We start from the raw sequence: 27273 nt of genomic DNA, 5'->3' as shown, positions 1-27273 counted from the left end.
TAGCCTTCTGATAGTAGGAACAGATTCAGAAAGATGGAACTGCTGCCCTTATTGTCACAACATTCAGTCTTTATGATATTCAGCCAGTTTCAAGGACACTTCTCACTTATCAATTTGTTTTGCCCTAGCAAAAACAAATAGATTCGCCACTTAGAGGGCTTCTTCACTTCAATATGATTTTGAGCTGGGAGGAAATACATTTCTTGTCAATCTGACAACTCAATAAACAGGCCTTCAGTCCAAAAATAGCATGGCAAAATGAGTTAGAGCAGCATCTCTTTAGACTGGACACTTACTGCACTTAAACTACAGTCTACAGTAGAGAATAATAAATGTACAGATGAAAGATGTAGTCTTAATTAATTACTTATTATAAATGTCTGCTCCTCTGTGTTTTTTTTTTTTAATAAATTGTGTTCTTTTTAAAATTAAATTAAATTAAATTAATTATTTAAATTAAAATTTTGACTGACTCAGTAACACTGACTCTAGTATACTTTAGCATTAAACTCTTTGAACTGACTGTGTTTGAAAGGCACAATAAATTAAACTTGCCTTGTGTACAGAAATAACTGTCCAAACAGATGCAATTCTCAAAGGCAAGTCTTTACCAACTATCCACGAAATGTCATCAATTCAATTTCAATTCAGTTTATTCATATAGCGCCAATTCACAACAAAAGTTATCTCATGACACTTTCCAATTAGAGCAGGTCTAGACCAAGCTCTTTAATTAATCATCAAGCGCATTTGTGCAGCGCTAGACTGAAAATGATTCACCTTCCCTCGTCGTTGCGCTGGTGGTGGAACTGTTGCTATCCTCAACCACACTAAACCACAATGGCTTGAATTTGAGCCAGGCTGAGAGTTTTCACAAAGCAATCACAGGCCTCCATATGTGTTAATAAAAACACAGTGGGGGAATAATGACAACAGAGAGTGGATGGGAAAAAGGCGATCTTTTTCCCATGGGATGAAAGTTTGTCCTCTGAAAGCGCACTGCTCCAACCTCTTATACCCTTTGCTGAGCGTAAACTGATGACTGTCACTGCAGTCTTTATTAAACCACTATTTATTAAAATTCACCCTGGCTGATTGACAGAAAAGTACATCACAGCAAAAATGCATGTTTTTTTTTCAAGCTGATATTACCAAGAAAAGAAGCTAGTGATTGATAAAACACTGCAGCAGTTAGCATTAATAATGTCTTCCCTGAGTCACACTCTCCAATGAGTAGTGTTTGAATTTGGCCAGCATAATTCTTGCCTCCCTGCTGCCTTTACAATTACACCAGCTGTATTAAAGCAATTTTTCATTCAAAAGTCCCAAGGCTAAGAGGAAACAAATATGCTGAACGCAGAATTTGTGGTTTTTGTTCATGACTTCCTTATGCATTGCCTTGCTTGCTTGGCCTTTCCCATATTCACATTAAGGATCAGGTCCATCTCTATGCCATGAGGAAACCATCCATCCATCCATTTTCTATACCGCTTATCCGTCAGGGTCGCGGGGGAGCTGGAGCCTATCCCAGCTGACTACGGGCGAGAGGCGGGGTACACCCTGGACTGGTCGCCAGTCAATCGCAGGGCCAACACACAAAGACAGACAACCACACACTCTCACACTCACACCTAGGGGCAATTTAGAGTAGCCGATTAACCTAATGTGCATGTTTTTGGTATTGTGGGAGGAAGCCGGAGAACCCAGAGAAAACCCATGCAGGCACAGGGAGAACATGCAAACTCCACATAGAAGGGCCCAGACCGGGATTCGAACCGGGTACCCTCTTGCTATGAGGCGACAGTGCTAACCACTGCACCACCGTGCCGCCCATGAGGAAACCAATCCACCAGGAAATTAAACCTAGAGAAAGTCAATAGTTATCTGAGAAGATGTACACGTGAGAAAATTGAGGAAAAAAGAGCAAAGTAGAACTGGAAGTACCTGATTATAATGCCAACATTATATGACTGATTTATTTTTTTTGGTAATCATTAAATTAATAAAATGTCAAGAATAATTAATAAGGACATCACACGTTACCAGAACACGTGATAAGTGATAAGCACGAGCAAGTGACATGTTAGAATTGGTAGAACTGTTCCAAAGTCAAAAAAACAATTTTTAATGGTATGAAAACGAGACAAGGTATGCAAGTCTTTTCTGTGTGAGAACACACTGAGAAACAGCTCAAACCAATCATTTCATCTGATTCCTGTCAGGTCTCATACTGTTCAGTCTGTTTGGCTTTGATTTCCTGTTTTATTTTATAGGGATTCCCTCACTTCCCGTTTGTGTTCTATGTTGGTGTCTTTAATTCCTGTGATTGTCTATTGTTTTCATCTGTGTTTGATTGTCATTGTGTTCACCTGTGTCTCATTAGCTCCTCCCCTCGTGTGTGTATACATATACCTGTCTTTCCCAATGTGTTTTGTCAGATTGTCTGCATCTTTAGAGCGTAGCTTTCTGGCAACGGTCCCTCGTGTTGAATTCTTTCTTGTCTAGTTTCTCTTCCTTGTGGTTTTTGACTTTGGCCTGTTTTTTACCAACACTTTGCCTAGTGTTTTTGTTAGTATGTCTGAACCTGACAATTCCAGGTGTTTGGAAACGATGAGCCTTACTTATGAAACATATACCTTCATTTCCTAGCTCACAGATTTGTCCTCTAAAAGCCCCTCTATAAAGTTTTTACTAAGTTTTTGTGAAATTGAACAATAAAACACATGGTATCTCATCAAATGTGCCTCACAAAATCTGAGTTATAGAGCATTTAATTAGGAAGTATGTCCTGAAGGGATAAACCTGAAAAAAAAAAGAGATGTCTTCTTCATCAACGATATTTTACTTTGTGCAGTGAGGGTGTATCGTGGGCAAATTCCCTTGACTTGCTTTCTTTCCCAAGCATCACGAAAACCATACACAAACACTACAACTATACAGTACTATATTCTCTATGTTTACACACAGTCCACTGTAGCATGCTGTGCCTTTCCTCACTAATAGTAACTGTGTATATTATTGTATAGGCTTCATTAATCCCATGACCCCTCAAAATATAATACAAGACCATTAACACACACAGATTAGCACCAGATCACAGTAACACCACAACAAGCACATGGGATTCGCTGGCAAGCAAATGGATCACAATCACGCATAAGACCATTTCAGTAAAGTGTGGGCATGATTTAAAAAAAAAAAAAGTGGCAGTAACCCACATAAAGGAAAGATTGACAACAAAGTCCATGCAGCAACAAGGGGGACATTAATCATCTGATACAAGAACCCAAATATGTGAGAAGAGTTTTAAGTAATGCCTCCCCCCAAGAAAATGTGTGGGATTGAGTTGCAACTGGAGTAAAAAACAAAACAAATGAAACAAAACTTGCCATGTAGTTTGCTGTGGTCACACCCGGGTATGCAAGATCAAAATGGGTAACCAGTGCAGGCTGCAGGTAAGAAACGAAAGACAACATCACTAGCCTGTATACTTGAGAAAAGAGAGGGAAAGAGAGAGAGAGAGAAAGCCTAATGGATCAGGATAAAAAGGCATGGATAAAGGTGACTCTGTCTATGACATACTGAAGGGACGAGAAGGGAAAAATGTTCAAAGGGGTTAAGATTGAATGAGGATGAAGGTGAATGGATCACTCTTACTTCCTACATTTTTTCGGTCAGTGCAGATGATATTCTTACCCAGCAATGCTGACTGACTGCATGTGCAAAATCAAATTCACTGATGATCACTACAGCACTCTAAAAGCATACCAACATTGGCTGAATGAATGCCAATTGTCAACACTCACACAATTTTGCAACAATACTTGAAAGTATCACTCATTAAGATTCAGACAGCATATGTGTCCCTACCTGCTAATTGGGCTTTTCTCTCTGCTGGTACCTAAAATCACAAACAGCCTTCTTCAAAAAATACAGTCCAATCCAATGGTTTGCCGAACCCAAATGTTGGTTCGAGGTTCTTTGGGCTATACCACTACTGCATGTCACACTGACATGAGCAGTTATCTCACCAACTGTGAGACATTACTATAAAAATAACCAGTGAGACATCTGGCATCCTCTGCAGGTTCATTACCAACAGATGTCATTGGCGGTCTGCTAGATTACATCAAGGCACGGGTATCACCTCATTACACAGCACAGGAAGAGGGTCAAAACAGAACTAAAGCATCGGCCATGTCTCACATGTAAAAAGGAAACAATTAGGAATGAGGATCTTGTATTTAAAGAGCATTATCATCATCATCTAACCAATTTGATTATTATAGTTATTTAATAATATGATCATATTTCTGTTATTGTGCAGCAGATCATTCCAAAGGTCTTCACTAAATCAAAACAAGCATCCAAATAAATGTATTCTAACCAATACAGTACAGTCAATACAGTCAATCAAAAGAAAATTAGCATTATTATTACATATATTACAACCTAACCTAAAGGCTGTAAAGTCAATTACACCAGAGGATACTGAAATCATTTCTTAACATATGGTACTTAGTTATACTGTAGACTATGTTTCTATGAGGAATGGATATCAGCATCATGCAGTATCCTCTTATTGTATTACTGTTTCTATGGCATCACTAGTAAAACCAGTGACTGCCCATCTCCCTACTAACAAGGTTGTTTATTTAAATATATTCTAACCTGACTGTTTTAAAATCAACCAAGGAACCAACCCAAACTTTCATTTTTAATAATATAAAGCTGCCCAGGCTATGATTATTAGATTCACAAACCTTGCATTTATCAAAGTAATATTAATCATATCATTAAATTTCGGCAATAACTGGGATTAAATAAAAAAGACCTCAGCGAGTGTTGCTCTAGGTTTTTGCCTGTGCTTCTGTGAACCCAAACAGAGCAAATGTAAATGCAAGGAATTCTCTGAAACAATCAATGGCTGGCCAAGAATGTCAAACACTTCTTGAAATAAACTGCTGACATCATAAAACTTCTTTTCATTTCCAACATTGCCCTCTGCTGGCTCAAACCTCAACAAAAACCCAACCGCTTCACAACAAACTCATCTGCCGGCTGAACTGCTACCTGAGCTTTCATATTCATTTTACTGTGGGATCAAGCAGGACCAGGCTCAATAACGTATTATTGACTGGACTCAATAATACAGTATTGCATGTCTGGAATGTCTTTTTTTCTCAAGCTGGGGAACAGAGAGGCACTGAGATGTCAGAGGCTGGCCTCCAGGTCAGGACACACACTAGCACTTTGTTGATCAAGACAATGCAGAGGGAAAATGTGTTCAAGCAATGGTTTAAGCACAGTGAAGACAAGATGTGAAGACAGTATTTTATTATTTCCTGTCCTAATGAAACACTGAAACTGCAAACTGATAACCAGATTATTAGTGTTTATTGGCATATCAAAAGGGAGGGATAGGAAAAACAAGGAGGAAACACTAACGTTGCACAAAAAAATAATCTCAGTATTGGCCTGAATTTAGCCATAACTGTGCTCTATAATTTATCTTAGTGTGCTGTCTTTCCTTCTGATTCTCTTTACTACCTAATCAGTAGTCATGGTACGAGCACTGTGAGTAACTGTTTAGCACTTCTTTTCATTTGCTTAACAAAACACAAAAGTAGTATGAATTTATATAAAATGAACACTGGCAGTTGTCCATGCTGCTGAGTTGGGGTGAAGTAAGACAGTGGTGGTTTCTCAGCCATGTGTACAATCAAGGGAGAGATTGGCGTACTGACCTTGAGAGGAGAGATGTGGGAATGGGACACATAGCCGTGCACGTTCTCAATCTCAGACAGGTTCTTCTCGGACACGTGCACGAGCTCAGGGGCGCGCACTTCGTTGGTGAGCCGCGGGAATCCCTGGTCAAGAGGCGGCGAGTCGCCTTCTTGGTAGTGGTACTGCTGAGAGTGGAGAGGGAGATGGAAAGAGGAGAGAAAGAGAAAGGGGTGGACAGAGAGAGAGAGAGAGAGAAAGAAAATGAATAAGATCACACTGGTGGAAAAAAGAAGCAAAATGTAAGCACAGAGTTTGCGTTCCTGTTCTCAGATATGACAGGAGAAATGCTAAATAATACACCATCATAAAATCTGTACCAGCTTCATTGTGGGAAATTCATATTTATATCATCATTTTCAATGTTTCCTTTTCTTAGTGCACTTATTGGATAATGCTTAAATACTCTGACCTATGAAAAGAATGATGTCTGTTTTTGTATATTTTTAAAGGTTTCTTCCTGATAAACAATGAAACTGAAACAGATAATGGCATATAAATACCAATATGGGAAAACTATAACGCACTCAGAGAAGGAGCAGATACACAATGTAGTTATAAGGTTTTAATTAAAATGACATTTGTTGCACATAATTATTTCTAAAATACATGTCTCATTTAGAATTTATTATTTTGTACCTTCTGTATGCTGATTAGGCTCATTTAAAAAATATTTTTCATCATAAAATACTTTATTTAGAGATTTGTGTTTTCTTGAAAAATGATTTTCAAGCTACACTTTCTACAAGTTTAGTCTTCATGAAGAAAGAAAGGGGTTGGTACTCATATAACTCTGAAGCAAGAATTTCTCCACACCTTTACGGAACCAATACAACAACACCACAGACTGTCACCTCAAACTGACCATGAAGTGAAATTTACACTCTGACACAGTCAACAAAAGCTTCACTGCAAGGCAGGCTTTTTACTGCAGGGCTTAAAAATCAGATTGTACGGTTATCCTGATGCTGTGTCCATCTGGAATTTATTGTTTAGTGTCTACTATCAACATCTGCCAATGTTGTTCTTCTATGTAGTGCTATTATAACTAACTTGAACAACATATCAGCTAAAAAACAAATACATACAATACATAGTCTTCAGAATTCCAATTATAACAACCTGTCATGTTTGTCCTTTGTAATGTATGATGTTTATTGCATGTATGTTTCTCTCTCTCTCTTTCTTTCATCCTCTCTGTCCTGTCTACCCCCCCCTTCACCCGGCTGACTATCAGCAGGATAGTTCTCCCTTGCGAACCGGGTCCTGCTCAGGGTTTCTTCCTGTTAAAAGGGAGTTTTTCCTTGCTACTGTCTACTTGCTCGGGGGTTCAGGCTCTGGGACTCTGTAAAGCACCTAGAGACAATTTTGATTGTATAAGGTGCTATATAAATAAATAAATAAAACTAAATTGAATTGAATTGAATTACATAAACATACACTCTGTACAGTGTACACGAGCAGTATTTTCAAAATAATGAAAATAAGTTAATAATTTCTATTTTTTTTCTGTGATTATTTAAGTTTCACTTAAAAGTTCAAAAGTGGAAATTTAACCCCATTAGAGTAGGTCATTTTTTTTCTCAAACCAGGCATGTCAACACTAAAGAGAACTTCCATTTTTTGCTGAAATTAGTGTTTTGTGAATGTATAATTATGATAAACGGAAATTTGTTATTTATCTGAAGCAAGTGACCCAGTGCTACACAGACACTTCCATTGTTGTAATGTTTTCTTGGATACGCATAGTACGTTCTGCAACAACAACAGATTTACATGACGCAAAATGGATCCCTGGTTAATGTGTAAATCTACTGTTGATACGAATAATGCCAAAATGAACTATATGAATATAAGAGTAACAGTAATGGTCATGACGGTCACAAATGGCTCTAAGTTGTGAGCCAGTGAACACACAATGGAGTGAATTAACTTCACAGTGCATCGACATGATGAAATCTACTTCTCACTTCAAACTTAGAAATAAGTCATAACTTGTCTTATCATGTCAGTAAATACTGAGGTATGGTGGCATGGCTCCCCTCTCTCACCCAGGGAGCGTTCGTCAAGGCAGGGTTCATGCAGGGTGAGGGCTGGCCGTTGTGGGGTGACCCCTGTACTGCTGGTGGCCTGTTCTGGAGAGAGCAACAGGACCATATGTGACCACTATAAGCAAACATAATAGGTGTCACTAAGTCATCATGTCCATAAACGATCGTGTCCAAGATCCCAAGCATACAACCAGCTCACTCATACAGAAGCAAAAACATCATCAGGAGAACAGGGGGCTGAGAAGCTCATTCATAAGTCAGCACATGCAGGACAGCAGTTAGGGTGATTATGAACTGAAACACACAACAATCACAGATATATATTTATTTCTATATATCTATACAGATATATACATATGTACATATATAGAGACATGATAAACAATAATACATGACATGGATACATCCTCAGGTAAAACTGAATTGTTAAGTAGTAGATGTGTGAGGATTCACTGACTCTTTCTCTCTTTCTCTCAAATAGACAAATAGCCATATAGGCATTTAGCATTTTAACCAAATATAAGAATTAGTACAGCAGTCCTCATCAACATGATTGTATCATTTTAAGTGAGAGACTCATGTCTTTAACAAATGTCAACAATGTGAATTTGGACGTAGACCTTGGTGTCAAGGCAACATTTGATCTAATCATCTCGCAAGCAATGGAGAGAATGGCTGTCAAAATCAATCTGGACACAATGAGAGGGACTAAATAACAATTCATAGATACAACAAATTCAGAGAACAAGGGGTTACTCAAACTGAAGTGATCTTCATGCAGAGAGAGTGGCTTGCTGCATCACTGAGATGCAAACCAATTGTAATGCTCCAGTGATCAGTGAGTTATTTTTGCTGATGCCCAAAGAAAGCAATGTAAAGGAACGCACTCTGTATTATGAGGACGCAGCTCTAGGCCCTGATATATCTGCTACCAGGGCTACTAAAAATAGTGCATTCTGTATTTTTTCCTGAGCTGTTTCTGTGCATGCATTATCCACTGTAGAAAGATGTAAAAGAAATGAAAAGGTGACAAGACAAAGGAACTTGATTTGTCACTTTCTGTTCATTGTAGCACTTTTAAAATCCTGCACAGGATAAGTGAGTACAGAACAATGGCTGATATTATACATGATACACAGACACACTGTACTGGTGTACAGATATATAGTATGCACACTATGCTACAAAACCCAAAACTAAAAATCAGTTTGAGCAGTCGTATGATCTTTGTCTTAACACCCTAAGAGCTTAAATACACCGTCATCACCAACATTCATCTGCTGGTGGGTAGCTTTGTAAGACTTTATAATTAGCAGCTGAACAGAGATGGAGTCATGAGCTATGCTGTTCTCAGTCAAGACCATGTCCACATTAAGCCATCTAAACCTAGAAATCTGTGAAAAAGACTTTTCAGAGAGTTTCTATTGCGTTTTTTCTATGACTCCTCTACCCACAGTGAAGCACCTAAACAAGATAAAAACAACTCATCTCTTCCGAAAAGTTTGCTTGGAAGTCTCAGCTGTCACGGCTTGCCTAGTAAAGAGACCTTCCAAATTAAGCCGCACCCACTAAATTTAAAAAAAAAAAAAACTTGTACATATATAATGTCACTTTGGTCTTGAAGCAAAATCCATAAATTAGCCAGATCATTGTTTAAGCCGCAGGGTTCAAAGCATGTGAAAAAGGTAGCAGCTTATAGTCTGGAAATTATGGTACTTTTTGGTGTCAAAGGTGTCAACACTTTTGGTTTTGGCACCTCCACAGTGTCAACATTTGTGGTGTCGACACCTGCATTCAGTTAAAATAAAGGAAGGAAACCAAAGTGTGAAGTTCTGTTCATGCATGGCAACTCCCTACCTCTGTGCTGCTATTTTCAGTAATCTATTAGGTAGGACACAGGTAGGAGGTTTCATTCAAGTTACAGAATCAATTTTTCAGTGCACTCTGTAATAACTGCCTTTCCATAGAATTAATTAGATGGCAGGAGATAGTGTTGCACAATGTTTCAGTGTGATAATGCAATGTTGCACTGGTGCAGCAGCAATAATGGGTTCCCTGTGTTTTTTTCTGTTGTTGCTGTTTTTTTTAACACATAAATCAATCTCTATGAAGGGTTTGCGTGAAAACACCTGATACCAAGAAGAGAACAGTGTTTCCCTTAGTTTTCTGTTGCGGTGATGTGTAGAGAAATGTACATTTGGGTCTGTTTGTGTTTCTTGTTTAGACTACAGTGCTACAATAACAGCTAGCCTTTATAGCCTTATATTCCACCTTGAAAGAAGTATTACAGCTATTTACTCATAATGATAATACATAACACATCTTGTAAATAACAAACTGTCACGGGATGTGAACAGCCCAGGACAGGAAGGCTCTGCAGTAGATGATTAAAACCATCCAGAACATCGTTGGTACTCATCTACCAAGCATCAGTGATACTGGTGAAGTCAAGTGCCTTATGGACGAATGAACAAAGGTGTCTACTCGGGGTCCAAAATACAGGAAAAGACAACATCCACTGCAGCCATAACATGTTCATCTTTCTGATGTCTGACAAGTGATACAGAAGTATCCACTGTTATACCACTACCAAACTAGAGCAGCTTCTTTCCACAGGCTCTCAGATTTCTCATCCTCCAAAATAGTTTAATTTCTTGACTTAATTTTTTAATAATTCTTTTATCTCTGACAGCATTTTGGTGCGCGATGAAAAGTCAGGGGTTTATACATATTCATGAAGAATTCAAAGGAAATCAATCAACTTAATAATTGGACCAAACTGACCAAATCAGTGCAACATCAAAATCATAAAGCCATTCATAGAGGCATGCTGACAGCATGGAAACAAAACTGACTCATTCAAACTCTTGTTTTTTTTTTTCATTTACTCCTTTTATTATTTAGTGTTAGATGCAATAGCCTTATAAAGTATAAAAAAGACTAAAAAACACAACAAACCTCTGTATCTTTCATTATAATGTTTAAACTGACAGCTCGTAAGGACTAAGGTTGTCACATATTATCTTTGACTTAATTACGTGGCAAGTTTCAGTTTCACTTCTCTCCTTCTAGGTATATATGGAGGTTTCCTATCTCTCACAAACTGATACATGTACTCATTGTGTCTCTCTCCTTTTGTTTCCATGGATATCTTCTCCTGAGTGGTGCTGTTGACGTTATTCAATGTACTCCCCTATAACCATTATTCGCTTGCCTGAATCTCCGATTGTGTTGTTTCAGTTCAACATAAAGGTGGTTGTAAGTGGTAGTTGTTTGATTCATACATAGCCACCCCACTTCCTAAACTGATGAGAGTGGTTCCCTGGTACACCATGGGCCATTGTTACTATTATGTATCTAGCTTCAGCATCAGCCTAATTTGGATTCCAATCTCCAGCTGCAACATAAATAAAAATTAAAAATGAACATCCTGACAATGTGATGACCATGCTCACTTTTTCTCAGCCATCCTCTAAAGAGGTGAGGACACAAGCAGGCCAGAAGCTCTGTGTGAGTGTTTGTGTGTGTGCTTTTGGACTGTATAGGCACTTCCCAAACACAGATGTTCTTTCCACTGGAGTGTGTTGCAGGGACAAGAAGGCAGGTGTCTGCAGTGACTACTGCTGTTTGGCTTAAAATAGCAGAATTAATGGGCAAGAGGAGAGGGTCTAAATATAGAAATTACAAGCACACCATAGCCGAAATTACACATTTTATGCACAGTCTATGTAATCTATAGTTCAACAAATGAGATTCATTTTGTAATGACATGTCAGGTGGAACATCAGCAAATGTATTCCATACATTGTGACTGGCTGTGACAAAATGAATTACAAGGACTTTGTCACATCTCTTTGCTCTGATAATCTACATGAATTTCATATCAGCTATAGACTGTGTTTAAACAGTGCTAACTTCACTGACATAATGCAGTGGTAAATAGTGGAAACTACTCCAGCAGAGAGAGATGAAGCAATATTTCTGGAACTGCAGTTTTTGTCTATTATTTAAATATTAAACATTCCTTTAACATTCACCAGTATCCTTCATCTAACAAGATTTCCAATAATAACTGTACTAAAATAACAATAATAACAGTTGAGTTACAGATCATGTATTGGCTTTTCTGTTTTAGTGTCACTAGCTTATATTAGGCCATAATGCACTGATAAGCAGCCAGCAGAATTGCTATAATGAGGTGAAATTCGTGCTAAGCAAGTAGAAGAAGGAAGGCTTGGAGCTAAACCCATATCTACTGTACCAATCCAAGCCATTTGACCTCAAGCCTGGGAGAAGCCCAGTGACCTACTACTACTGTGTGAGAGAATCACTACAGAAGTGGGTAACATCACTCATGCTCTGGATACACAACGGCATCTGAAGCCTGAAGCCTGAGCTGAAAATTATTTTCTTTCCATTTGCATTTCATTGGTTTTAACCAAGCTCACTGCGAACCACCACACTGCTTAACTTGCTTTTGCTGTGATTTAATGGAGTTGTGATGGTCAAGACTTATGATGAAAATAATCATTAAAATTACTAATACAAAGAAATTCTAGGAGATGACATAACTGGATAAACTAGTAAGTTACCAAAAGTCAATAGTCATGGCAAAAGTCATGGCAGGAGGAGTTCCATCTGCATGTAGTGCAGCACGGCCTCTGCAACTGATGTAGACTAACTATAATCCTCGCATTATGTCCTTAGCTAAATATCGCTGGTGTGGAGGCACACAAAATGAAGCGGAGAAATGAGTCAATAAGTTAACATTATCACAGGACTTTCCTTAATGGGTGATAAAGTTGACTGCAATAAACTGACTATTAATTAGTGTCTTATGTGTCTAAAACTTCAGAATACAGATTTGTTTCATTTAAACAGTGATTATTATAGCAATATATGCCAAATGTTTCAGTGCAGGGGAACACAGTGTTACACGGTGTTAAAGGACAATATAGCTTATATATGGAGTCAAATCAAGGCCAAAAGTTTCATTAATTTGAAAAAAAGATTTGAACTTGAAAGTTGAAATTTCAATTTTGAAATCTGAAAAATACAACATTGTACTTCAGTTCTTAAATTTTCAATTTTCACTTTCATATATATTTCAATATCTGAGGTCTTATTTATTTCAGTCGCAGATTTTGTGTTTTCAGATTCACCTTCTTTTTTTACAGTTTCAAATCTTATTTTTTCAGGTTTCAGATCTTTTTTTCACTTTTAAATCTTTTCAGTTTCAAACTCTTGGCCCGGATCTGGCGTGGGGGGTGTGGCATCAGCTTAGAGGGGCATGGAATCATTGGTTACAGCATAACAAAAAAGGCTGAGGACGTTCCTCTATCGCGTTGCCTTCAGGGACCGTAGGTACTGTGACAAGTATGACTCCACACTTTCTGTACACCATATTCACATTATGGGCAGTAAAAAAAACTGTCGCCGTTGAAAAGGTTCTGTTTAACAAGCCATTTTAAACCAAACTTGGCACCAATCACAGTAAACTATGAACAATAAACTATGCCTTATTGTGCAGTTCAACAGAGAATGCCACGAGGTATTGACTAGCAATGGTGTTGGCGCCCCCAGGGCCACCAGCAGGTTGAAATGTTACAATAATATTAATAATATTATAATAAATTAATGCATTTCAGTATGTGCTGTGATATTAACTGTATAAATGATGAAATGAAACAGTGTGCCCTTCAGGCTCAGAATAAGGAGAGGGGTCAGGGAGAAACAAAGAGATTGTTGAAGAAAACCTGTCAGGCATGGAGCAGGTTAGGTTCACAGAGTAAATAGACCAGTAATAGACCCAGAGTTTATGATACCTCTCTGTCTGGAATGGAAGACCCACAGTTGCCATCACCACCACCTGGGGCTGCTTGAGCAGAGATGTGTGCAAAGCGTAACCACTCACGTGTAGTGTTGTCATGCTTCACTGAGAGGTCACCTCCTCTCTGATGTTCATTACAGCCCTAACCAGCAAGATGTAAATGTGGGATGGCATGGCCAAGGGCAGATTCAGAGCCTCTGTGTAGATTTAGTGTGGAATCTTCTAGCAGTTGTGTGCATTGACCTCTTTCTTTATATACCTACATTTAGAATCTCTTCTCCTATTCTCTAGTGTTTTGACTAATCCTTTTGACATACACCCAACTGAAAAAAAAACAAAGACAATGTATTTCATTTCATTCGTTTTACCTCACAATTTTGATTAATTATTGATTTTTGCACATATCTGCTTATTCTGAATTTGATACCAACAAGACCTTTAAAACAAGCTAAGACTGGGGCAACAAAAGACTGGGAAAGTTGTGAAATGCTCAAAAGACACCAGTTTGGAACATTCCACAGGTACACAGGTTCATTGGTAAAATATAATAATATTATGTTTGGGTATGAGAGGCGTATCCTCAAAAATCTTGGTTGTTTAAGGATGGGCTGAGGTTCATCAGTTTGTGATAGAAATGATTCTTTTTAGGATATTACGACCTGGGCTCAGAAACACTTGACAGGACTGTTATCTGTATACTCTTTATTTGCAAATTATTCCATTCTGTTTTTATTCACATTTTACCCCAACTTTTGCTATGGTCTGTTGTGCTGTAGAAATCTTTGTTGCCAATCATTCCTGGACACAAACACTTTGTCTTCATCACTCACTTAAGAAGAGATCTCAAACAAATATAACTATGTATTTAAAGTAGATGTTCAAACAAAAAATGTATAACCATGTTGAACATTTTATCTACATTGCTGACAGTTTATAAAAAATGAATCATTGAAGTATTGATCGGCAGGCACACTGGCACGCTGAACTAGTCTGCTACATATAACAAACAGTATTCAAGTGGATGTTGTACTGTACTGGGAAAGCAAAAGAAAAACTGCTTTGTGTGTTTTTTACCAGCTCAAAACCGACAATGCAGCTTCTCAAGAAGTGTTCAACTCAAAACTGCTGATGTGTACATGTAGGCAGTACAGGTGTCCCCCATCTACTTTTCACTGTACTCTAACACGTAGAGATTGTGATATTCAATGCCACCTTTGGTTTCCAAACTTCGCATGACCTTACCGACTAGCACATCTATGTTACCAAATCAACAGACTGAACGCACGAATTACTTTACGAGGCTTTTCCTTGGGTGACTTACTGTAAACAGTGCACAGCAAGTTACAGCTAGCATCATAGTGCCTGTGCCAAAAAAGACTCATTAATGCAATAGTATTTTAATGGTGCAAATGGAGAAATTCATGATATAGACAAGTTTCGCTATAGTTTACAGCACATTTCAAAATTGAGAAAAAGATTGCAATTTAAATTGTGGATTGAGATTGCTATTAAATAGATGATGATTATTATTATTATTTTTTGTCCAGATCGCACACTTCCACTTAATGATAATCCTTATTTAGATATGTTATGGAATATTTTCTGATAAATTTCTGTACTCTTGAAAAAAGAGTTTTGTTTCAATTTTGTTTCAGGATCCAAAAAAGTTTCCTTGAAAGTGTCAGACACATCACACATAGTTGCAGAAAAAAAGTCATCCAATATTCACTTCCTGATTAATAATTTTATATGATAATTTCATAGCGGTGACTATACATTCAAAGACAACTCTGGGGTCCGATATGCTGATATGAAACTATTGTTCAAGGCAAAAAATACAGAAAAATAGGAGATAGAGGAGAAGAAAGAAGAGTGTTTGCTCTGCGTTAAAGTGGATTAAAGGCAGGAGTAATTCTAACCTGTCACTGCAATAAATTATCAGCATTAGTAAGCACTGATCAGCAATAATGCAGCTTGAAGGGCTGCACACTGAAAAAATAAGCCTAGCACTGCTTTTCAGATAAGAATCAAAATATTTTCATAACTTGTCAGCTTGTCGAGGAACACAACTAGTCTAATCATTATCCCATTACATTTTAACTTTGATCAGGTATAATACAATAAAAGAGACAGAGGCACAGGATAATGCTCAGAGTCAGCCACTAACAGAGAAATTTACTGCTGAAGCAAAAAGAGTTGTCTGCAACCTACCTTGCATCCAAACATCAACGACAAAGTGTTGTTAGTGCAGGCAACTTTGCAGTGGCACAGCACTGGGGTGCACTCTGGACTTTTTACTATAGGAGACATTCCTGTAATAAAGACCGGCTGGACTGACTCTGCTGCAGCACAGAGCTTCAAGGCAGAAAGATGAGAAGCTAGAGTCGAACCGAACAGGAAAGCTGGAAACAGTGTTCGCATTTCATGAGAGAAAGGTTTTGTATACAGGCTTTATCTCACACACACTTGCACTCTGCCCCCACCCCCACCCCTTCTGTCACACTGTTTCTGTCTCTCCTTTCTCTCTCTCTTTCCACTCTATCTTGATCACACCATGTTAGTCTAATTTCTGTGACAGGATTAACTCATTATCAAAGTAATCTGTTTTTCCATTTCTTCATAATTGTTAAAATAAATAAATAAAAAGCTACGGTCACTGTTTTTGTTGTTTCATTTGTATGTGAGTGTATGTAGCTGCTAGGCACATGAAGTCAACCAAGAAGTCTCTCGCGGTCTTGATGTTGCATAGTGCCCCCTGCTGGCCAAGGTTTCACCTGACAAAAAATTAAAATCAGAAGCAACTACTTTTAATGTAACATTTCCCATGGACATGATGTTTTAATTGCTTCCCAATCAGAAGTCAAACTATAAACTGAACATTCTCTTCAAGGACACACTGTCATAGTTTGAATAGTTCATTACAATAATTTTCTCTGGCATTCAAGATTCAAAGATTCAAAGATTTTTACTGTCAATTCACTATATGTGCAGGACAGGAGAACCAAAATAATTTTTCTCTCTCACAGAGAGACAGACAAAACAGCTGAGGCAAAGTCCTTGTGTAAATGGGTGTGTTACAATCCGGGGTCAGGGGGTGGGGGGGAGGTAGTGGACAGAGTTCAGCATCCTGACAGCCTGGTGGATGAAGCTGTTCAACAGTGTTGTGGAGTGGGCTTGAAGGCTCCGGCACCTTTTCCCTGAGGGCAGGAGGCTGAAGAGGGAGTGTGTGGGGTGGGAGGTGTCACTAGTGATGCTCGCGTGATGGCTCGCGGGTGAGGCAGGTGGGGAAAATGTCCATGAGGGAGGACAAAGGGGCACCGATGATTACTTACTGGCTGTATTCACTATGCACTATGCAGAGTCTTTCAGCAGGGGGCACTGCAGCCTCCTTACCACACAGTGATGCAGCCGGTAAGGACACTCGCAATGGTGCCCCGGTAGAATGATCACATGATGGGGGATGGGACTCGTGCTCTCCCCAATTTGCGGAGGATGTTGAGGCCATGTAGCTGGATGGGAGGAGCTTCTTTGGAACTGGTGTTATGGTTGCGGCTTTGAAACACGTGGGGACAACAGCTTGGCTCAGGGAGATGTTGAAGACGTAGGCGAAAACATCCTTGAGCTTCTCGGCACAGTCATTCAGAGCATGACCAGGTACGCTGACTGGTCCAGCTGCCTTGTGTGGGTTGATCCTTGAGAGGATCTTTACGCTGGCAGGAGCCAGACACATGGCCTGTTTGTCCTAGGGAGGAGTGGTCTTATGTGCTGGTCTGTTGTTATGTGTTTAAAAGCGGCCAAAGAAGTCATATAGTCTGTTCAGCAACGTGATGTCACTCTCACAGGTCCATGGTAGGGGTTCGTAGTCTGTGAGGGTTTTAATGCCATGCCAGAGAGACTGTGTAACTCTGGTGTTGCTGAAGTGTCCAGATATTTTCTTGCTGTATTATCATTTTGCTTCCCTGATGCCCTGGGGAAGGTTGGCTCTGGCTGCTGCTATTCCTGCACTGTCACCAGCCCTAAAGGCTGCGCCCCAAGCCCTCAGGAGCCTATGAACCTCTCCTGTCAGCCAAGGCTTCTGGTTAGCACGAACTATGATAGTTTTGCTGTGAGTGACATCATCAGTGCATTTTGCGATGTATGCCGTAACAGCCTCAGTGTATTCCTCTAGGTCTGTGTGGTCGTCGTAAGTGGCTGCTTGTTTCCTTAAAGTATATGTCAAATCTCATGTACACACCCAAACCACTCCTAGCAAGTAATGTGTATGAATCCAAAGCTTTATACACCATGTTTTTCTTCTGTCATAAAACTCCATTGTTGTCCAAAACTGTTAAAAACACAGTAAGTCACACTGTTACACTGGGTGCACACACAGTAGTTTATTTTCACTCACTCGAACTTGAATGAATCCACTGCTGTAAATAGTCTGCATTTCACAGCTTCCCAGTCATTCAACAATCAGTCTTTCTGCTATTTCAGTTTCTTTCTGTAACACTGTTCTTTTGAAATTAACTCTCTTAGATAGTATCTACATTTAGGACAGCTAAAATTAGTTACTCTCCTTCAAACATTAACAATTAAACCTGCTAAACATAACTAACACTAATCATTATCATATCATACCACCACCCAGCACAATCAGAGCAAAAATTAGCCACACAGTCTTCTGGTAGACCCATAATAGTGTCTGGAAATTGAAGACTAAACACTCTCCTCACCTGGCGTCCATCCAGGCAACAGATAACAGCCCTGGCTGAAGTGCAGATGTGTGCATACCAGGTGAAAATTACAAAATAGTAAGTTATGTTCAAAAGTTACCTTCTGCTACATCTCTCTGTCAGCACGTCATGCTACCTCACTGTATGCCTGAACAACAGTGACTTCCAATAAGTTGTAGGTAATCTTTATTGACAGAGAACTTTTCACAATTCATGTTAAAAAGTGATAAAAATGTGATTTAAATTGTGACTTAAAGACAGAGTTGGACAGATCACTGCGTGGGTGCCTCGGGGCAATGACTAATGCTCTGTCCCCCTTTAGTTGTCAGCAGGGCCTTTAGAAGAGACCAAAGACCTCTGGTCATACCAGCGCAAACGTTACTAAGAAGTCAGAGATATAACATGGAGAGAGGCCACAAAGAGTCTTAAAAGTAATCAGTAAAATCTAGTCTCAAACGCTCATTAAAGATGCAAGTTCACAAAAAGCAGGTGGGACAGAATTAATAACTGGTCAGTCACAGTTATATACATATGTGACCACATACAATCATATCAAGCAATTTCAGAGAGTATATTTTTTACACAAAGGTCATTACAAGGTGCAGTGTACGGCCACAGCTGTTTGCCCGGACAGATTGTGTTTATTTAGAAAAAGCAGCAATGTTTGAAAAAACAGCATCACGAACATTACGTGAGTTTTCAGCACTGTGCTACGGTAAGCATCCTACGTCACTTCCTGTTGTTGTGTGTTACTGGTACTACCAGCTTCATGCTGTTCCTTAGCTTAACCACGCTTAAGTTGTTTTGCTCTCACTACAGCTAGTAACTTCACATTGTTACTTTGAACGTCTGCTCGACTCAAACACTTATTCACTCACTTCAGCGATTTCCACGCTAATCTTACAATCGTCTAGCGTTCGTTGAACCCCACTAGCTAGCTTAGCCTGTTTTTCTACTGTTGCCAATTTGGTGACTTTCTTGCTAAATCTGGCGATTTTCCAAATCATCTTGGCGACGTTTTTGTCAAACGCGACTAGCAACAAATTAGTGACTTTTTCTGGTGTTACTGAAGACATTTCTGGTGTTCTGGAGACTGCAGTCAGCAGAGAGGAGACCCACACCACACCACTCCACGTCAACACTGCAAAAGAATTGCGCGTGTACAAAGTCACCGCTTATCCCACCCTGGCTCACAGAGCGGGATGTAAAAAAAGTTTCTTCACTGTCACACTAAAATAAATCACTGCATTTGACTCATACAGCCTCAATCACTTACTCACTTTGTCCACTGTCTGTGTGCCTCTCTGTGACCTAAGCTAAACATCGAGCTAGCAAGCTCCTTATGTCTCAGTCTAAAGAGAACAGAGAGGGAATCAAACCCTGAAATCAAAGGCTGGTTGAAGCCGTTTATTGGAGATGATACACTGGCATACGGTCTGTATTTTAAGACTGATTTCTGTGCCAAACTTTGAGCATGAGACTGCCGGACAACATCGAAGCATTGCAGTACATGTCAGTTTTCAATGTAGACGAAACTCTAAAGCACAATAAGAGTGTGGGAGAAATAGCAAAAAAATAGCCAAGCTCCTTGGCTACTCTCTTGCAGATATAGAGAAGATTGTCCACCAATGAAGTGCCATCATTTTTAGTAAGTTGAATGAAACAAACAAACAAAAAAAACTGTTGGCTTCTGGAGTGAGATTTGAAAGTTCAGTGATGCAGCTGATATCATCCGTTTCAGAAACTTGCCATGGCTGCAGTGTCTGTGTTGAATGCTGAAGTCAAGAGATAATTCAACCAGATGAGTGTGGTAAAAAGCAAACTTAGAAACTGAATGTCCATGCTTGCTATGAGCACAAGCTGCCTGATAATGTTTTGCAGCTTTTTGGCACATCAGCTGCTTACTCATTTAAGTCAGCTCCCTCAGGTGCTGAACCTGCCATAGAAAGCCTTGACCAAAATGAAGAAGACCCACTCTTTCCAGCACAACGTGTGTGTGTAGTTTTACTGTGACTTGTTGCAGGCTCCTAAGTGGAGCATAAGATTAAAAACTACAACTACATCCATCCATCCATTTTCTATACCGCTTATCCGTCAGGGTCGCGGGGGAGCTGGAGCCTATCCCAGCTGACTACGGGCGAGAGGCGGGGTTCACCCTGGACTGGTCGCCAGTCAATCGCAGGGCCAACACACAAAGACAAACAACCACACACTCTCACACTCACACCTTTAGAGAAATTTAGAGTAGCCAATTAACCTAATGTGCATGTTTTTGGTATTGTGGGAGGAAGCCGGAGTACCCGGAGAAAACCCACGCAGGCACAAGGAGAACATGCAAACTCCACATAGAAGGGCCCAGACCGGGATTCGAACCTGGAACCCTCTTGCTATGAGGCGACAGTGCTAACCACTGCACCACCATGCCGCCCACTACAACTACAACAAAACAAAAAAAAAAAGTTAACCTTAACCCAAGTAACTCTGTCAGAGTGTCTCTTTTGGGTCACTTTGCTGTTCCCAAGCCCAGATAAAGGAGGTGAGTTGGATGTAGAGCTAGCAATTCCACCCCACATAACGGTCTTTTGATTAAATTTGATATTCTAACGTTTAACAATACAGGACAAAATTGATTTATGTAAGGTGGGTCTAGACAAAGCATTAAAGTCATGAAGTTATTTTGAGAAGTGATGGGCTATTTCAATGGAAAAATTAAAAAACAAACAAACCAAGAATCAATAGAAGAAAGTTAATTTGTCGTTCTAAACATATTTAGGGCGTTTTGGGGTGTCTCTCCCACATCATGAGACTGGAACTTTACATGCTCACCATTGGTAATATGTCATTGGTGATATATCCTATTATTAGGAAACACTCCATACATTTTCCCTGTTATGCAGATGACATACAGTTACTACTTGTCAGTGAAACCAGATTAAACAAATCAGCTAGCCAATCTTCATGTGTGTCTTAAAGACATTAAAACCTGGATGACTTGTCATTTTCTACTTCTAAATTCAGACAAAATTAAAGTTATTGTTCTGGGCCCTAAACACCTTAGAAACAAATTATCTAATGACATTAAGCTCCACTGTAAGGAATCTAGGAGTTCATTTTGATAAGGACATGCCCTTTAACTCACAAATAACACACATTTCAAAGACTGCATTCTTTCAGTATTGCAAAAATTAGGCAGAAAGTCAGGAAGATGCAGGAAAAATAGTCCATGCAATTATTACTTCCAGGCTGGATTATTGTAACTCCCTTTTATCAGGTTGCCCCAGTACGTTTCTAAAGACTCCAGCTAATCCAGAACGTTGCTGCACAATTACTCACAAGAACCAGCATGAGAGATCATATTTCTCCTGTACTGGCTTCTCTACATTTGCTGCCTGTAAAATCCAGGATAAAGTTTAAAATTCTTTCCTCACATATAAAGTCCTGAGCGGCCAGGCACCATCATATCTTAAAGAGTTGATAGTACCCCATTATCCCACCAGAGCTTTGCGTTCCCAAGATGCAGGGTTATTTGTGGTTCCTAGAGTCTTCAGAAGTAGATAAGGAACCAGAGCCTTTAGTTATCAAGCTCCTGTACTGTGGAACCATTTTCCAGTTTCGGTCCAGGAGGCAGGGATCCTCTCTATGTTTAAGAGTAGACTTAAAACTTTCCTTTTTGATAAAGCTTATAGTTAGGGTTGACCTAGGCTAGCCCCCTGCTATAGGCTTAGACTGCCAGGGGATCTCTCACAATGCACTGAGCTCTCTCTTGCTCTCCCTCTCCTTCTGTCAACATTTATGTCCCATTAATTCATGTTACTAACTCAACTTCTTCCCAGGAGTCCTTGTGTTTTCTCTTCTCGCAGGTTCCCATGGATCATGGTTGGACCTCCTGCTGCGGTCCTACTTGAAAGCTGCTGTGATTACTACTGTTTAGTCAAAATTTATTTTAATTCTATTACCACTATGACTACAGTTACTACCATTATTATTGTTACTACTATTGTTATCATAATCAACATAGTACCTTCTGTATACTTCAAAATTATCATCATCTATAGTTCCAATACTTTATTATATTGGATATATATATATTATTATATATATGCTTTAGTATTTCTGGACTTTCACTATACTCCATGTAAAGAAAGAGGTAAGGTCTTGGAACAACAAATGTATTCTAATAAAAAATCTGAATATCCTGTAATCAGTTTGATTCTGCTGGCAACACATTATTATAATATGCAGTGGAATTGGCTACATTAGTGCACAATGAATTTCTTTTTGCCAGACACTCTGCAAGCTAATGAAATTCTCAGCAGCCTGGATACAGAACAATAAAGTTTTGTCTCTCTCACATGTCTATTCATTAGTACTCAGTCTGCAGGAGAGTGTTATGTTGTTTGAGGATATTGGGTTTTATTTCTTCACCAACTTTTGGTTTTTTGTGCGCTGGCACAGGGGTCCAGGGAAGATCGTCGACCACATCCTACTGTACCCTCCTGTGTTTACTGATGTCCCTGAAAAGATGAGTCTACACTGGATCCCGATAATAGGTAAGTATGGGCAGAATGAAATCTCATCTAAAGCGCTATAGTGTTAAATAAATATATAAAAAATAATAAGCAGGAGAGAGTCAATACATAGATAAATAAATAAATAAGGGTAGGGTTACCATATTGTGGTGTTTTTTGTGTTTTTGTTTTCTATTTTGTTCTTTGTCTCTTGTGATTCATCTGGCTGGTTTCCCTGTCCCCTGTCCAATCTGGAGTGGAGTTGGGTGGAGTCATTCCTGTATCCAGTCAGCCACCTCGTCCTCATCTGCCTCCAATTACTCAGCATGACCTGTGGATATTTAAGACCAGCTCTCCCTCTCCACCCTCGCCAGATTATATGGTCTACTCTTGTGGTACTTGTCAGGCTCACTTTCTTGATTTCTATTGCTCTGAGGAAACTAATTCTATTCTTTTTGTTCAGGTTCACCTTCATGCTCCAGTCTGCCCTGCTCAGCTCTGTCCCCAGATTGGACCTGAAATTTCCCAGCCTTTGGAGTTTGTGTTTTGGATTCTTCGTTTCAGACCTCTCCTTAAGACTCTTGCACTCAGCTGCTGCCTGGTTTCTGCCTGTTCACAGCTCCTGTGAACTTTATCCATTGGGTGTTCTGTACAGTTTTTTGGAGTCTTCTTTGAAACTAAAGCCTAACAGAGAGATGCAGAGGATGAGATCATAAACATCTGGTAAGTAACTGAGTACTTGTGCACCATTTTAGATAAGGACTACATTAAACAGGTGCAATAGCCGTCAAATACATTGACGAGCACTGCATCGTTGCTAAACTCTGCATCCTCATTCATCAATATAAATTTTCAGTATTCAGTACAGGTTTATTTGAATTAAACCACTAGATGGAACTGTAACACTGAGGATTTTGCATAGTCTAAGTGTGGAACACAGTCAGTAACTAAAACCCAATTACAATCCACTTTATTAAACACTGACTAAAGCCAATGAAGATTAATTACTCAAGGAGCCCGTGGGACATTTCGCAGAAGTAAAGAAAAAAATCAAACATGCATATGTGGACATGCATAGTGTCTACATTAACTCCTGCAATAAAGCAATGCTGTAAAAGTCTTCTTAGTCAAGTCTACAAGAGCTGGTAAAACTCTATGAAGGAATCAGCAATACAAGCAATAAAGCATGCTGGCTCTGGGGCGTTTTGCTCTTTATTGTGAAAATCTGAAATGATTTTGATAATATACTTCTTCATCCTGAGAATTAAAGAACAAGGCTGTTGTTTACACAAACAGGATGCATATAATTCCTACTTCAATTATGTTCAGCTAGCAACAGGATGGCCAAAGCCAACAGGTGTCTACATCTCAAATGCATATGCATATTCTATTTATTTGGAAACATTTTAAATATCAAACCCTAATGTCATTTCCATCACATTTTAGATTTTTATACTAAAATTAATCTTGACAGCAAATTTCCAGATGAAACTTCAACCACCACAGAGCCCATGACTCAGTGACAAATAGCATGTGGAATCCAAACTGTAAACTAAACCCACTCAGCAGCTGATAGATGATGTTTACACACAACACTTCCCCCACACTAGGTTAATGGTCCAATTACAAATATGTCCATTCAAAAGGAATATAAACACTGTCTAACAGTGGCTATGATTATGCATCAACACTCCAAGAACTCTGTGTCTCCCACTAATGAAATATTGTCCTGTAAGTCGTTAAATAACAAGGAATCAGGGTACCACACCATGCTGCAGTGTGTTAGGAATCCTTAATGTAATTTACATTATAGAGTATTACAAAGGTACAATCAAGCATTTGCAAACTCAGTTGATTTACATAAGAAATGAAATTCTTCTGTGAATTTATTTTTTTCACCTGCCCCTATTAGATGGGTAGGTCCTGGGTAGGAGTTTTATTTATGAAAAAAATCATTATGCAGGGAAAGAAAATATTGTAATGTAATGGCTGGGAAATCTGTGCAGATGTAACAAAACTACACACACTAAATTACTGTTCCATAAAACAGTAAATAATTAGTTATCTTTTAATATCAATTGAAGATTCTATGAGGCTATGAAGTGATTCATCATTGTGCTCACTGGGTAACAGACAAAAAAAAACTAAAAGACTGGGACAATAGTTTCTTTGTACTTCCTGTCAGGTGGGAATTCCTTTTTATTTCCCCCATATTTCTACATCTTGAATTTCCCTCTATGCTGTCCAGGAAACAAAGAGGGCTCTGAACAACACCTGACGAGAAAAAGGATGAGCTAAAGAGAGTGAAAGAGAGAGAGAGAGGGAGAGAGAGAAGAGATTCAAAGGGCTAGAGGCCACTTTATTAGCACTTACAAAGGGAGGCCCAGGGACAAAAACAAAGAGAGTCAACACGCTTTTCCATTCAGGATCACAAACAGTTCCCCAGAACAAATTAGACAGCTCAACCTTGAAAAAGGAAAAATAATTCAGATTTGTCAAGATGAAAGCCAATGTTTTATGATATAACTAACAGGACTGCTACTCCGTGTTTCAACAAAAATAGTACTGAAAAAGTAAAAGGCAGGATAACATTCATAATAATGAGCAGATGACCAAGTGTGAGGTGCCAAAACAATAAAAACTGCTAGCACGATGGCTAAAGCCACAAGGAGACCACCAGCAGGCCAAAAGTAAGAAGAGTAAGTAAGAAAAGTAAGCAATAAAGAATCAAGAAGTTAGTTCATAAACTGTGATGGAAGTTTAGGTAATCTATCCATCCATTTTCTATACCGCTTATGTGTTAGGGTCGCGGGGGGCCTGGAGCCTATCCCAGCTGACTACAGGTGGAGTGACGGGGTACACCCTGGACAGGTCGCCAGTAAATCACAGGGCCGACACACAAAGACAAACAGATTTTAGGTAATAATTTAGGTAATACTGTTCACCTTAGATATATGAATACTGCTTGAATAAGATCCAAGCTGTAATTACAGGACTGATAAAGGCCTATCTTATCTTATAAGCAAATATTGTCCATTAAACTGTAGCAGGCCTGCCATGGTTTATTTTAGGTGCAGACTTGCCATAAATACAAAATCATTTCCAATTGAAATTGGAAATAATTTCCAAATTAAGTTTTAGTTTTGTTTAGAGTGGCTATATTCATTTGTTATGAGCAATGTGGAGGAAAAAAATAAATAAAAAAAATTAATTGATTGATCATTTGTTTACAAAGCATAAAAAAGAGCAGATTGCATATGATGCCTCAAAACAAACCAAAAGTATGTGATTCACAACAGTAAAAAGTGAAAAAAAGGAAACAAATATTCATATTTAAGCACAATCACATCTTATGTAATTAATAGATTATCAAAACTGTCATAAAATTATAATTGTCTTTCAATCAATTTAGAAATGATTAAAAAATAACTTCTTCAGCATGACATCCCTCCTTTATTGGCTGTTTTGTTTGTGTTCAGCTTTTACTGGACTGTATTACAACTAATTTGTATTGTAGCTCACAAAAGGACAACTCACCACTGAGATGTACATATCTGAACAACTCTGTGACTGAGGTCTACGAGCCTGTATAGCTCAACCTCACTGTGGTGACACGTCAGAGAGTGTGAGCAGGAAACTACAGCAGAGTGGTGGGCTGATGAAGCTGAGAAAGAACTGGAAGAAAAATAGACATTACTGCAGTTTTCTGTTATGGATTTCCAGGTCCTTCCCTCCCAAGACTACAGGGTGAGCTGGCAGCAAAACACACACACACACACACACACAAAACAAGATACAGCTAGAGTTTCTTCCTTTTGCTCTCATATAACTTGCTTCTAAACTGTGAATGGCCTTAAAGTCTTTCCTTACCTCCACGCTCTTTTCCTTCCCCTCCTGCATGCCTGTATTAACTGTGTGTATGTACTGTATTTGTGTGTGAAGATTCAACCTGCTATCTCAATAGCCCGGGAAATGCTCTCATCAAACTACTGCCGGCTCTGTGTCAGCACTCAGACTGACTGCTCACTGTGTGTGTGTGTGTGTGTGTGCATGTACAAGTGTTGTGGAACAGCAGTGAATTGCTTCCCCGTCACTGCATCAGTAAATGCGGCAAACAAGTTCCCTCCCACACCCCGCCCCTCTGTGGGGAGCTGAGGAGAGAGGGAACCAAAGGCTGGACAGATTCTGCTGTAGCTCGGACACTTACAGGGGTGACGCACACACACCACAGGATGAAAAACTTTGACCAAGAGGTTGTGTTTGTGGACAGGACATTATGTGTCAGTAGGTGAATGATATCAAACTGTATTGTTTTGGTCTGAAAACATCCTTGCAGATCAAATTTGCCAACAATTTTTTTTAAGGACACACATCTGTTGAATATG

The 27273-nt window shown here is 39.2% G+C and overlaps 1 protein-coding gene across 20 annotated transcripts in view; it reads right to left on the bottom strand.

Moving 5' to 3' along the window:
* Nucleotides 1-27273, bottom strand: part of dlg2 (discs, large homolog 2 (Drosophila)) — a 174311-nt gene that overhangs the window by 83764 nt on the left and 63274 nt on the right. For 13 of the 20 annotated variants that reach the window (XR_006845155.1, XM_046409776.1, XM_046409780.1 and 10 more), the window contains 2 exons: nt 7836-7919; nt 5748-5912 (listed from right to left, as the gene is read on the bottom strand). Coding sequence is in view for 19 of the 20 variants with exons in the window: in XM_046409776.1 (XP_046265732.1) it covers nt 5748-5912; nt 7836-7919 (249 nt within the window). In the remaining variant the exon portion in view is untranslated. Of the gene's footprint in view, nt 1-5747; nt 5913-7835; nt 7920-15876; nt 16174-26758; nt 27075-27273 lie in introns of those variants that run through there. The other 7 variants (XM_046409796.1, XM_046409795.1, XM_046409784.1 and 4 more) reach the window with 7 other exon arrangements.

The sequence above is a fragment of the Scatophagus argus genome, chromosome 14 (assembly GCF_020382885.2).
Source record: "Scatophagus argus isolate fScaArg1 chromosome 14, fScaArg1.pri, whole genome shotgun sequence".
Taxonomy (NCBI): Eukaryota; Metazoa; Chordata; class Actinopteri; family Scatophagidae; genus Scatophagus; species Scatophagus argus.
This window is presented reverse-complemented; position numbering and strand designations above follow the sequence as displayed.